The 14625-nt window shown below is 38.1% G+C and overlaps 1 protein-coding gene and 1 long non-coding RNA gene across 20 annotated transcripts in view; one reads left to right on the plus strand and one right to left on the minus strand.

The window, feature by feature from the left end:
- Window positions 1-14625, plus strand: part of MYO18A (myosin XVIIIA) — a 207796-nt gene that overhangs the window by 169811 nt on the left and 23360 nt on the right. For 17 of the 19 annotated variants that reach the window (XM_075594641.1, XM_075594644.1, XM_075594629.1 and 14 more), the window contains 2 exons: window positions 12235-12374; window positions 12496-12540. In XM_075594641.1, the coding sequence (XP_075450756.1) occupies window positions 12235-12374; window positions 12496-12540 (185 nt within the window). The remainder of the gene's footprint in view (window positions 1-12234; window positions 12375-12495; window positions 12541-14625) is intronic. The other 2 variants (XM_075594630.1, XM_075594645.1) reach the window with 1 other exon arrangement.
- LOC142491693 (uncharacterized) lies at window positions 6480-14365 on the minus strand. The gene is made up of 3 exons (XR_012800455.1): window positions 13916-14365; window positions 8334-8441; window positions 6480-7608 (listed from the first exon to the last, which is right to left on the minus strand). It is a non-coding gene; the product is annotated as an uncharacterized LOC142491693 (long non-coding RNA).

The raw sequence follows: 14625 nt of genomic DNA on the forward strand, positions 1-14625 counted from the left end.
CCCTCCCAAGTGCAGCAAGCCCTTAGTGTGAAAGGCTTTCTCTATACTGGTACTTACTTTTTCTACTATGCATCATAACACTTTGTCTATCCCCGCCCCAAATTTGTGTTATTTTTCCACATTTTTTCCAGTTCCCCACATAAGGATACACGCCAATGTGTTATTAATTTATAACCTTATTAGAGAAACTAATCCTGTGAAAAATAAGATCAAAGGTATTTTGGTTAGTTACATTCGTCTCTGTTTGTATTGCCTCAAGAACGAAATGACTCGGCTTCTGTTAGTGGAAAATAAAGGAAAAGACATGAAGGTCTCTTTTAGAATATCAAGCATTGTTCCTATAATGAAGTCTCACAAAGTCCCCTCGCTGAAAATGGGAAAAGAAATGGGTCTATAAGTAATCTCCTTTTGATCAATTATGGGTTGATTATAATGATGACCCAAATCTCATTAGCTTGTTATGTTCGTGTATATTCTCATCTCTCTAAATTGAATAGTAATGGCTGATCAATCACAATTAAAATGAATTTATCTGAATGTAAAAGGCCTCAACACTATACACAAGTGGAAGCTAGCCATGAAAGAATTCAAGAACTTGGAGGGAGATATTACTGTATATTAATCCAAGAATCAAATTTTAATGAGCAAAACCCCTCTAACACATCTCAGAAAGAATACCCTAATGTCTATTATTCATCATGCGATAGCAATAAATCGAAGGGTAGCAATTTTGCTTCAGTTAAATGTTCCTCTCCAGGTTCAAAAAGTGACCAAAAATGCAAAAGGAAGATATATAATAATACATGGACTTATAGTAGGATCAATACTGGGGAATGGTCATGCTCCTCATGAGCTGCAATAGGAATTCTTCAAAGAAATAACTGAAATAATCTCTGTTTTCCCACTAAACTCTATTATTTTAGAAGGCAGTTTTAATGAGGTTCAAGACCAAGAAATAGACCAGTCCAAAGTAGGAAACCAGACACACACACTCATTAGTAAAATCGGCTAAAGTTATCTGGAGCGTGATAAAAGAATTTCCTTTGATAGATTCCTGGAGGGCACTGAACAAAAATCATTTTATTCTCTTCCACATGAGTACTACTCGAGAATAGACCACACTGTCCAAAGCCCTGAAAACATGGCTACATTAACCTGACCTCAATGCGATCCATTACCTGGTCGGATCATGCACCCATTCTTATAATATTTAAAATTCATTTTAACAAGGTAGGTTGCTAGTGGAACCTGAAAAGATCCTATATGTAGCACTCACTGTGGAAAAAAGGTAGGTGGACTGATAGTCTGTGAGATTCAAGATATCTCAACAAGGGGGTCAGTAGACCAGAGGCTGACCATATATTAACATATATAAGATATATGTCTACATAGGACTAAAAGGTCAAAAAATAATAAGATTTTAATAATAATATATTTATAAACAAGTGAACATATAATACACAGTGTAATTAAAAATCCTCGTAAGAGGCCGACACCTAGGTGTGTATAATTGATGGAATATAGCATATACCTCTATTCCATTTAGTAAGGCCATCGAATAAAGTGTATATATAATAAAGGTGGGAGGTAAAGAGATATAATGTATAGAAACACACCAACACTTCTAAGAGGCGCAGCAGCGCAATAGGTAACTCATAGACTGAATTGTCCTACGTAATATATACACATCCATATATCAGAGCCTACTAGTTGAATATCTTAGTAGGATCATTTTATATATATATATATATATATATCTATATCTATCAGACACACACAAAAAGGTTGTTGCTCACACTATATGTACACTAGTGGCTGAACCAGACCCAAAAATCAATCAGGATATCTTGATAAAAATAAGCAAGATAGTCTATAATAAAATAACTAAGGGACACTGGTGGTGCTGGGGGATAAAGATAATATAAAACACACAGAAGACTAAGACACTCCCCAATAATAGAACTCTAAATATACCACAAAATAACTAATCAAATGAGGAAAAAAGGCTTGGACCCAAAATCAAAGTAGAAAAATGGAAAAGATTTTAATAACGAGCAATAGGACTCACTAACATTAAAAACATAAACACACTAGAGGCAGCATAACAAATATAATAAGACTGACTTGAAAAAGTAAATATAACAATAATAAGAAAAATATCACTGAAAATTGAACTAAAAAGCAAAAAAATGTATCAGACAAAATTTTATTAAACCTAACAACTATATAAGGTGATACAAATAAGCTAAATAGTACAGATACCCCCTAGAGGTCCTAGCTACTAGACATATGGCTAAACCTAATGCAAAAGAAAAAATATGAAATGAATAAACTTATATACTGTATACAAAAGTACACATAAGGAAAAATCTTAAACCAAGGGGGAGACACAGGGGAAAATAAGATAGTAAAAATACTCAAACCCTGTACAGCAATAACAAAAAATAAAAAATATTTGGGAATCACTCCGGGATGAAGCCCTCCACAGGCGAAACGCGTAGAGTGTTCACCATTGGCAGCTACTATTGATTTCTTCAGCGTGACTTGAATAACATGGTGCTATTCCTGTGGACTTCATGAACTATTTCTACATATGCTGCAATATGTTTCCTTTGTGCTGACTCGTACGCATTTACAGTATTGTCAGCTGAGTATCACTTTCTCTGCTGTTCAGAGTCTCTCCTTCCTGTAGGATTCATACATATGTACAGTGTTCGACAAACCTATACATTTGCACGCCCCGGGCGAGTGGATTTAACATCGTGGCGAGCTACTATTGGCCCAGGCATCACACGTTTGGTACTAGGTGGCGAGTAGATTTTTTTGTTGGGCGAGTAGATTTGTTGGTGATTTGTCGACCACTGCATATGTATGCTTAATTTAGTATATGGCACTGGCTTTTATTTACATTATATATAGCCTAGAGAGGTATACACCTCTTATCTTGCCTCTCATTTAGTGCCTTGCTTTTTGTAAGTTCACAGGCATTTTTGCACTCATGTTTTTTGGTATATTTTTTGTTATTGCTGTACAGGGTTTCAGTATTTTTACTATCTTATTTTCCCCTGTGTCTCCCCCTTGGTTTAAGATTTTTCCTTATGTGTACTTTTGTATATATAAGTTTATTCATCTCATATTTTTTCTTTTGCCTTAGGTTTAGCCATATGTCTAGTAGCTAGGACCTCTAGGGGGTATCTGTACTATTTAGCTTATTTGTATCACCTTATATAGTTGTTAGGTTTAATATAATTTTGTCTGCTACATTTTTTTGCTTTTTAGTTCAATTTTCAGTGATATTTCTCTTATTGTTGTATTTACTTTTTCAAGTCAGTCTTATTATATTTGTTATGCTGCCTGTAGTGTGATTATGTTTTTAATGTTAGTGAGTCCTATTGCTCGTTATTAAAATCATTTCCATTTTTCTACTTTGACTTTGGGTTCAAGCCTTTTTTCCTCATTTGATTAGTTATTTTGTGGTATATTTAGAGTGCTATTATTGGGGATTGTCTTAGTCTTCTGTGTGTTTTATTTATATATATATATATATATATATATATATATATATATATATATATATATATACAGCTCAACCCCCTCATAACGCTGTGCTTGGGGTCCAAAGAATCATATCGCATTATAAGTGGATCGCGTTAGAAATAATGTACAATTGTATGTATTGTACAATAAAGTATTTAAGATACCAATAATCGTGTTGTAAAGTATTCATAAATATGAAAATTGGGAGCCATAAGCGGATTTGCGTTGTTATGGATCGCGTTATAACGGGGTTGAGCTGTATATATATACAAACCACACTGGAAGGTCGTGTAGTAATGAATGCATTTATCCACAGTAAGACCACACATGCTAACACAATATGAGCAAATAATGTGCATATAACCACAATGAATATCTCTCATATCCAACATGGACAATCACCGTAACAGCAATACAGATATTAGCACAACTGAATATCAAACAAATCAGTATGTGAGGATACTGTAGCTGTGTGGGATCTAATGCATTAGTGTATGTGCAAATGATAGACTATAATAGCGTGGTCTCTATACGTGGATGATGGAACACATAGACCTAGGTATAGTATACATAGTAGTTGTATGGATGGGCTGAATAAAGCTAATACAATAGTTCATGATAGAAATGAGGAGCTATAACCCAAAGCTGGATCATGTAATGTAACTATACATGGCGTGTAATAGGTTTATCATATAGAGTAAAGGCATAATGAGCCAAAAAAGCGATACAAGCGTCTAGGAGTCTGCTGCTGCTGCACCAAGATGGCGATGCCTCGCTTCAGGACATCACCGTCATGATGTCATCAATCCCCAATGCGCGTTTCGCTTGGCATGGCACGCTTCATCAGTGTCACGTGAAATGCGCGTTGGGGATTGATGACGTCACCACGGTGATATACACACCTAGGCGTCGGCCTCTTATGAGGATTTTTAATTACACTGTATATTATATGTTCACTTGTTTCTAAATATATTATTATTAACATTTTATTATTTTTTGAACTTTTAGTCCTATGTGGACATATCTTATATACAGCTGAACCCCGTTATAACGCGGTCCACAACCCAGAGACCGCGATATAACCGGGATCGTGTTAAAATTTCACAGACATCTAGATCTCTCTCCTCATTGCAGATGTCGGCTCTCTCCTCTCTCTCCTCACTTCATAGGGCTGTGTCCACGTGCTCTTGTCTCTGCAGCTGTCAGCTCTTGTGTGCGGCGTAATTTTTTTTTTTAAACATTCAATTCAATGCTTTATTGACTACCGGACACATACACACACCATGTGGGAATTGACCATTAATACATTTTGTATAATACACATGCAGGGATCGAACTCAGGACCTTCCATATACTGATACCAATGCCTTACCTCTTACCTCTACACTTACTCTATAGGGTATGTCTTGTCACACCAAGCCTATGGTGTAGAGGTAAGAGATAAGGCATTGGTATCAGTATATGGACGGTCCTGAGTTAGATTCCTGCATGTGTATTATACAAAATGAATTAATGTTCAATTCCCACATGGTGTGTGTGTATGTGTCCGTAAGTCAATAAAGCATTGAATTGAATGTTAAACAAATATATAATAATTTATGCCGCACACGACAGCACACGACTGCCGAGAGAAGAGCGAGGAGAGCACGTGGACAGCTGGAAAGCGAGGAGAACACGTGAACACAGCCCTATGAAGTGAGGAGAGAGATCTTGATGCCGTAAGTCCTCGTGCGGCAAAATGGAGGTTTTCAAATCGGGAGCCATGCTCAGACCGCGTTAGAAGCGGATTCGCGTTTTGTAGCGGATCGCGCTATAACGGGGTTGAGCTGTATGTCAATATATGGTTAGCCTCTGGTCTATTGACCCCCTTGTGGAGATATCGTGAATCTCACGGACTCAGTCCACCTCCTTTTTTTTCCACAGTGAGTGCTACTGTACATATAGGATCATTTCAGGTTCCGCTAGGAACCTACCTTGTTAAAATACTACAGTTTTTTCCTATTGCACCCTGTTATGTATACTTTACAGCTACTTAAGTTTTAGGCTGAGCGGTATGGTCACCACAATTGTTCAATATTTCAAATTCAACAGATAAATCCTAGACAATATAGCCGGCGTCTGAATTACTCTTTGTTGAACTTTCCAGAACTAGATAAGAAATTGAATTAAGGTCTGGAAGAATATTTTAAAATAAAAAAAGGTAGTGTTTCCTCATCTCTATAGGAAGCCCAGAAAGTCTCTATTAGAGGGACGTTTATTTCAATAGCTGCACATAAAAAGTAAGATGAATTACAGAAGACTTAAACAAAGAAATACAGAAATGTGAACAATTGCATAAAAAGAACCCATTAAAAAAAAAGCTATGCAGGTACAAGAGGCTTCAACTAGTATGTAATTATCTAAAGAATGTACAAATAGAACAGATTGGAAAGGCTTGAAAGTGGATTAAACAGCTCTTTTATGAGAAGGGCAATAATGTAGACAAAGTTTTAGCCAATAAATCGAAAGGAATCAAAACTAGGACTAAATATCTGCAATTAAATTTAATAATTATGAGATTATTCATAACTCTAGCTTAATAACCATAGTATTCTGCAACTAGTATTCTAAACTATATAATTTGGAATCCACATCCTGACCAAATTTAAACTTAACCTCAAGGATATCGGAATATTTGCAAAAATACAATCGCTGTTCACAGAGGGAAGGCGATCTAGATTCTCTCAATTCTGAAATGACAGACATTGAACTGAGGGAGGTAATTAAATCACTTAAAAGATCAAAAGCCCCAGGCCCAGATGGGCTATTAAATGTTATATTTCAAAATATATATAAATATATTGGCCCGAGCGTGAGTTCAATGTACTGTATATTGTTTTTTGTTTTTTTAACTAAGATATTAGTTAAAAGCAAGTATCATAAAAAGGCAAAGACCCAATGAGATGGGAGAACTACAGTATAGTCCTACAGTATATATCTTCCCTTAATCTCAAGAAATATACTGAGCAAATTATTAGCGACCAGCTTAAAAAAAATACTCCCCAAAGTGATATACCTGGACAAAGTCGGCTTCCTCAATGAAAAACAGGCCTTAAACAACATTTCGGAAAATGATGAATATAATTGAATAGGTACAGAAAAATAAGGTAAAGGCAATGCTTTTTGAGCCTCGATGCTGAAAAAAAGCATTTGACAGGATAAAATGGAAATTTGTACCTTATAGGGTGTCCAAGCCTTATATAAATGACCAATAGCCACATTAAAACTTCTAGCAGGTGAAAATTAGATCATTAATATTTCCAACAGAACCAGACAAGGCTGCCCACTCTCGCCTTTGGTATTTGCTATCGCAATTGAACCTCTGACAAGCAATATAAGGCAAAACAATATACAATGCATAAATATTGGTAACGACACACACAAAATATCTTTATTTGCAGATGACATTTTAACACTTTAAAAAAAAAAAAAACTGAGCTCCCTCCCAAACTTGCAATTTACGTTTTTGGAATTTGGTTGATTATCATGTTACAAAAGCAATACAGACAAATCAGAGGCCTTAAATTTAACACTTCCAAAACATGAAGCTAAACTGCTTGAGATAAACTGTAATTACAAATGGAAGAATGCGGGTATTAGCTATCTGGGAATTAATCTAATTAGCTCTTACCAAACGCTATATGAACATAACTATACCAATGGAATCTCTCAAATAAAGAAATATCTGATTTTATGGAATAACTTGTAGATATCATGGCCAGGATGCATTAATTCATTAAAGATGAACATTCATAATTTTGTATTATTTCCCGACCTTACTGATAAAAGAACCTCTTGCAGTTCTGAAAGACTTACAGAATACATTTTTTACATTTATTTGGCAACATAACACACCAAGGATTATGAGAGCTGTACTGATACCCAAATCAGGTAAGGATCCTGGCAGTACTAGACCTTAAAAACTATAAGGCCACTCAGTTAAAACAAGTCATGTTTTGGCATTCAGATCCAGATCTCCACCAATGGCTAGAAACAGAGTCCTGGCTGACCAACACTATTTCGCTACCAGACCTATGGAAAAATAAAGATTGGGAAAGACCTGTATTACTCTCAAAATCTGGCGTGCAGCAAAATTTCAATACAGTCTATTGTCATCCACCTCTAAACTTCCTTTATTTGGGAACCCACGTTTCAAACCAGGTCAGCACTTTGTATCTGACAAAACCTGGAGAGGCGCAAGAATAAGGAACAATATATTACAAATGGGAAAATATTAGACTCTACCCCTCTATTTCTGTTTGATATCTATAAGCTTGGGAATTCCATGGTATTTAGACATTTACAACGTAAGCATTTCACTACCCATTTATTACTTAAGGGTGACTTTTCTAGGTACACGCAATTTGAAAATATGTGAAGATCTAGGTCCTATCAAAAAGGCCTTATATCAGTAACTAGTCCTAATTGGTAATTCACCAGCACACAGGTATGTGCTGAATTGAGAGAAAGAGACATGAACACAAATGTTTGCAGATGACTGGAGTGACATATGGGACAATGTCTCAAAGACCTTCATGTGTACAGCAATAAAAGAAAACATATCTAAATATATATTTGGATGGTATTTAACACCCAAAAGACTTAAGTAAAATATTATCTGGGTTGTGCAGATCAATGCTGGAGGGGTTGTCGGAGGATTGGGTACATGGCTCATATGTGGTGGTACTACCCTAAAATAGCTAGATTTTGTAAGATAGCACAGACTTTAGTTTAAGAAACACTTGCAGTCAACATACCTTTGGATCCGACTGTCATGGTATTAGCGAAACCAATTGAAGGGGGCAATCAACATCAGTGGAAGCTTATCTCGCATATTTTCACCTAAGCGTGATGCATTGCTGCCTCTTGGAACAAAAAACAATCTGCTGCACATAAGTCATATCAATAAAAGACTAAATAAATTATTTTAGTGGAAAAACTTTCTGCATTTCTACGATATACTACCAAATTTTTCTATAGGGGTTGGGACCCTTGGATCCACAGGTAATCGCTAAACCCTGTTATATCATTTTCAGCCCTTGTCAATCCACTGCTGGATGAAGACGCCTCCCCAATGATCTTCCAGTTGCAAGCCTTTCTTATCCATGTTGCGCTAACACATTTTCTGATTTCATCCTCCCATCTTACTTTTGATCACCGTCTTGGTCTTTTAATCTCCCTTGGAATCCAATTGAGTATCATCTTTGTCCGATGGTCATTTCGTCTTACAATATATCTGGCCCACTGCCATTTTAATTTCTTCACTCTTGTGATGATCTCACCAACTTTGGTTTTCGAACAAAATGTATTATTTTTCCTGTCTGTAGGGTAATACCCAGCATACATCTCTCCATACTTTTTTTTTACGTGGTCTGAAGCTTCTGAATTCTTTCTTCACATTCAGGGTCCAATTTTAACATCCATATAGTGGTTGAAAACTTTCTTCTTGAGGCACAGTGGAAGGTTCCCTTGAAATATTGTCTTGTTTCTTCCAAATATGCTCCATCACATCTTCATTCTCCTATTGATTTCATTCATAAGGTTCCCACCCATTGCTATTTGCCGGCCAAGGTAGAGATAGTCTTCGACTTCTTCTAGTTCTATTCCATATATTAAAATCTTTGCAGACTTTACACATTTGTTGAACATCACTTTGGTCTTGCTGAGATTCATACGGAGGACCACATCCCTTCTTACTTGGACTAGTTCTCCAATTTGGTGCTTTGAATCGTAGGTGACACAAATATTCATTATTTTTATTTTATTTTTTTACAAATCTAATGTCTTGAACAATTCTTCAAGTGTTGCAGTGAAAAGCTTTGGTGACATGGTGTCTTTGGGTCACACTCCCTCGCTGATCCTTATCGCTCTTGTAACTTCATGTAATCAAATGGTTTATGTGGCATTCTCGTAAATATTCTTTATAATATCAATGCATGCTTCTTCAACATTTTTATTTTTTTAATGCATCTAGAACCGCTGATGTGTAGACGGAATCAAATGCTTTTCGTAATCTACGAATCCTAAACCGAGTGGTAGATCGTATTTATTACTTCAGGAAATCACTTATTGTATGATTTGGATGGGTTCCATTGTGTTGTACCCACTGAGAAATCCTGCTTGCTCTCTAGGCTGGGAAAAGTCCAGGGTCTGTTTTAGCCTATTAGCGAGTATCTTCATGAAAGTCTTGTAAGTGATTGGAAGTAGACTGATTGGTCTTTAGTTCTTGAGGTCTTCTTTGTCTCCTTTCTTGTGGATGAGGATAACTATGGCATTACTCCATTCCTCTGGAATTGTTCTGTTCAAGCAGCATGTAAAGAGTTTTGCAAGGATTTTTTCTACTTCTTCCCCAACATCCAACAAGATTTCAGTTGTAAGTCCATCTTCCCCAGGAGCAATCCCATTCTTCCTGAATTTTATTGCTTTAGCCACTTCTGGAAGGACGCATGGTTGGTGGTTTCTTCTCACATCTCACATCTTCTCACATCTTCTGCTGGATAATGCCCTGTGTTATCTGTGTTCATGAACAATTTCATGTAGAATTTCTCTACTCTCTTTATGACAAGTGCACAGTCTTTTATTGTTGATCCATCGTCTTTTTTGAGTGCAATGATTTCCGTCTTAGGATTGCTTCATTTCTTGTCTCCGCATTAATGATTTTGTCTCAGCAGATATTAATTTAGCTATTCCTCTTGTACACTTTCAACTACAATCTCATAAATTCTTCATAATCATTTGTTAAAGTGTCCCCATGCATTTTGAGCAAGCTGCAGCGATTTTTCAATTCAGGTTGAAATTCTCTGCTGTTTTTCTTGAGGTTGTTGATGTTGATTTGTTTTTGTTTTCTTTTTATTCCGTTTTCTTCTTTCCGACTTTGCATTCAAATGCAATCTGTGGCGAACCAATCAGTGAACACTCTTTGTATCAAAGCGGTCAAGGACTGTGCAGTCTTCACTCACGGATTCTTTACTCCTTTGGGTCCATTCCATGGCCATTTTCTATTTGGATTCCTTTTGAAGAATGAGTACTTCAGTTTTGGGTTATACCTTTTTTTATTTGGACTAACAATTGATAAAGTCCAAATAAAAAAAAGGTATCACCTCTAATACTGAAGTACTCATTTACGCTACACTATCGCAACTGGACTAACTTGGCTATTTGTACTTAATTATTGAAGAATGAATTCATCATGTAGAAGTTTTCACATTCTGCAAATTCTACCAATCGGTCCCAACATTCATATCTACTACCGTAACCAATATTACCAACCGATGCTTAGTCTTTCTGATGGGCACCGATCTTTGCATTGATATCTCCAATACGATCTTGAGGTAACCGTTTTCTTTGTTGTTAAATTGGTTGATTTCATGGTAGAAGTCTTCCACTTCCTTGTCTGCATAACTAGATGTTGGAGCATACACTTGAATTATTTGAAGCCTGTATCTCTTTGTCAACTGAACGACGATTCAGGCTGCTCTATCTGATGAGCTTTCATACTCCCACTATGTTGTTTTTCCATCTCTTGTTAATGATGAAGCCTACTCCACTGATTCTTCCATTATCTGTACCTCTGTAATAGAATAGGTGTCCGCTTTTGAGCTAAATGAGGCCTTCATCTTTTATTCTAACTTCACAAAGGCCAACAATAACCCATTTAATATTTTCAAGTTCGTCTTCCAGTTCTTGCAGTGCTGCTTCACTGGGGAGTGTCCGGCAGTTGTAGGTAGCCAGGTTTAGGTTTGAATGACAGCTTTTGTTTAACCTCCGGGACTCTTAGCACCTTCTGCCTTCATGTCTTCTTCCTGAAAGCTGTCAAGCCCAGGGACATTCCAGCCTCTGGAGAATGAGGGCCATTGCTTTTCGTTATGTAACAATATTTGAGGGATTGAGGCGTTACTTGCCATGCCAGCTTCATTTGCAGGTTGGCAATTACCTTTCCCACTTTAGCCATGTATATTGTTCAAGCTTTCATAGTATGGTTAAACCTACCAGTGCAAGTGTCACTATACATCTTCCTGAAGACTCATTGCCACTTTCTCTCCACTTTGTGGCACTGAGATGAGGATTTGAGGGAAGGATACGTGTGTGTGTGTGTGTGTGTGTGTGTGTGTGTGTGTGTGTGTGTGTGTGTATATATATGTATGTGTGTATATATTTATATATATATGTGTGTGTGTGTGTGTGTGTGTGTATGTGTACGTACATACATATGTGTCTGGTTCTCGGTTAGTCAACTGAAAGGACATTTGGGTATGGTGGATGGAACACATGGTGTGTATGATACGTAGTTAATAAACTCTATGTATATAAATCCTATCCTTGTAGGACACACATATCTTTGTGGAAATGTTCATTCTGTCCCTTCCCGCTCCCGTTTTCCGTTTGTATCCCTCTCCCCTTTATAAAATGTCAATATACTTTGAGAGAGAGAAAAATCCGTCACACTAGTATTTGTCTTTTGTACTGCAAAGACAAGAGATGTGTACTGTATTCTCAGAAGCAAGATTCTGTCTGTATGTCTTGTGTTCCAGGGAATGGAGTGTGCCATGCTATGAGGGTCAGGATGTTCTATATGTATCCATGCTGTCTGTGTATACCAATGTGCCAGATGCAGCTGCTGTGCATGATGCAATTCCATGGTGATTTACCTTTCTGCAGGAGATGGACCTGGAGAGCTTGGAAGCAGCTAATCAGAGCTTGCAATCAGACCTGAAACTGGCCTTCAAGCGAATCGGGGACCTACAGGCTGCCATTGAGGATGAGATGGAGAGTGATGACAACGAGGACCTTATTAACAAGTAGGAGTTTGTACAGGTTCACCTTTTCATGTGCAACACATTTCCACCATATCTTTATCCCAATTATTTTCCCTTTCTTTTTATGTTTTCTCATGTTTTTGTTTTATCTCCATGTTTTCAGTCTCCAGGACATGGTGACCAAGTATCACAAACGAAAGAACAAAAAGTGAGGATGCAAAGTTCTCTCATGTTTGCTGCTTTGCCCTTTACCCTCAGCATGCGCAAAGCATCCATCTCGCCCTTACAGTGCGTTCTTTATAGAGCCAGCTGGCTCCTTGCATAACTGCATGGACCCTTGAAGTGCATGTCAAATCAATTAACCCCATTTACCAAGTAATTCCACCTCGGATCAGCAGGATGATCGTTGTCACTCTTGTTTTACAACATCTTGTTTGGTTTAATTAACATAATACTTTCATGTGTTTGCTCCTGTCGGCGTTCTGCTACTGTATACAGTATTACGTCCTTGTGATACACATGATTATGGGTTCATGACAGAATATTATATTCCATTTTCATTTTTCAGACCAAATTCCAGTCCAGGCTTGGAAGGTTTATAGTAAACATGACTAAAATGCTGAAAGAAAGCACTGCTGCTTACTATGAAATGTGTGGAAGGCAGTTATGTTGTTTTATGGAGTCTCAGATCTCCCAGACTGGGACTGAAGCATCTACTTTGGAATAAGGTTTTGTTTTTGTTTCTTAAAAAAGGGGGGAAAGCTGGAATTGCGGATTTGTGCTCACGTTGGAGAGAGTGGTAAGGGACGGTTATGTGTAGTGCATCGTCCTCCGTTTCGAGGCAGCAGAAGACCCCATGGGGGTGTTTCCTCCCTAGTGCTACATGTACTTTCTGCTATAAAAAAATATTTGTGAGTGGGCTGCAGTTTACTGCTGAGCAATGTGTTTCGGCCCCTTCATGACAGCAATAGGGTTAAGGAGCCCTGTGAGAAAACAGGTATTTCATGTCTTTATTTCTTTACCACATGTAAGAGTGAATGTGCCTGTAAGGGGACTGTCGCAGAAGTTATGACAGTAGACTTGCGTTGGGGAAGCAAATGTAGGCTTTTATTTAGCCAAAGTTCATCAGCAAAGAACAGGCTTTTCCTTCAGCGGAGGTGCAGCAGCAGCAAAGGGAGTGCAGCAGCAGCAGCAGCAGCAGCAGCAGAAACATAGTCCATTACAGCAGGTACTTCAGAACAAGTAAATCATAGTATGGACCTCAGGCTTAGTGTCTGTCTACAGACCAGGCAAAACTAAACTTCAGACTGCCCAGGTGGCTTGGTATTGCTCCTGTCTCCTTTAGGTTGGAGTTAACTATTCGCTGTCCGAAGAGTCCTAAGCTCTCGGTAACAGGGCTGACCCTGCTACAGAGGCCTTTAAACCCTTTCTCTGCTACAGGTGCCTGAAAATTGTTGCGTCACTGGTAGCAAAAGGTTTTGTCACGAAGTATGAGCTGGAACCTTACACTATGCCCCAGTCTCTAGACAGTACAAAGCCTAATGCTAGCGGATAAATCGCTCATTCCAGCTAATGCCACGTACCTGTTTCCAGACATGCTTTCAATTTAGCAAAGTTTCTCCCGCTCTCCCGTGAGACTCCTCTTCGCCGTCTCAATTGCGGTGGTAGAGGGGAGGGCGGAGGAGAAGGGGGGAGATGTTTACACCATTATCCAGCCAAGCAGGAACAAATTATTTCGATTTACTCGCAGAATAAGCTATAGTTGCCGTTTTTTTTCCTCCCATAATGAGAGCAGGAGGCCGCTCTGTATTCAGGCAGAGTTAAGAGAAAATGCTTTGAGCAGGCAGGGAATGGATTTAGAAAATCTCCACAGCGGCGTCGGGAATCAGATCAGCGGTATGCTGGGGTGAGAGGGGGGAGACTGATATTTCACAGCACTGGGAGGAGGCGGCGGTGATTTATGGCAGAGATACATATGTCAAGCGGATTTGCAGGTTCTGCTGGGTCCCCGTGAAGGTGTAAGTCATATAGGAAGTGATTATGGCCCCTGGTGCCCCGTACTCGCTTTAAACACACTGTTTACCTGGTCCATCAAATTGTTATTCATCTCCTAGGAGAGAGTCATTAAATGAGGCCAATTCTTTCTCTGCCTCTATTTCCTGTTTTACTTCAGGGGACTGTTATTATTTCGAAGGCAGCAGTACCAGCTAAAACTATTTTCCTTTTAACATCCTTTTGTCTAGAGGTACCCCCCTTTTTTTTATTAAAAGCTTTTTAACCCACCGGCATAGAA

The sequence above is a fragment of the Ascaphus truei genome, chromosome 3 (assembly GCF_040206685.1).
Source record: "Ascaphus truei isolate aAscTru1 chromosome 3, aAscTru1.hap1, whole genome shotgun sequence".
NCBI classification, from domain to species: Eukaryota; Metazoa; Chordata; class Amphibia; order Anura; family Ascaphidae; genus Ascaphus; species Ascaphus truei.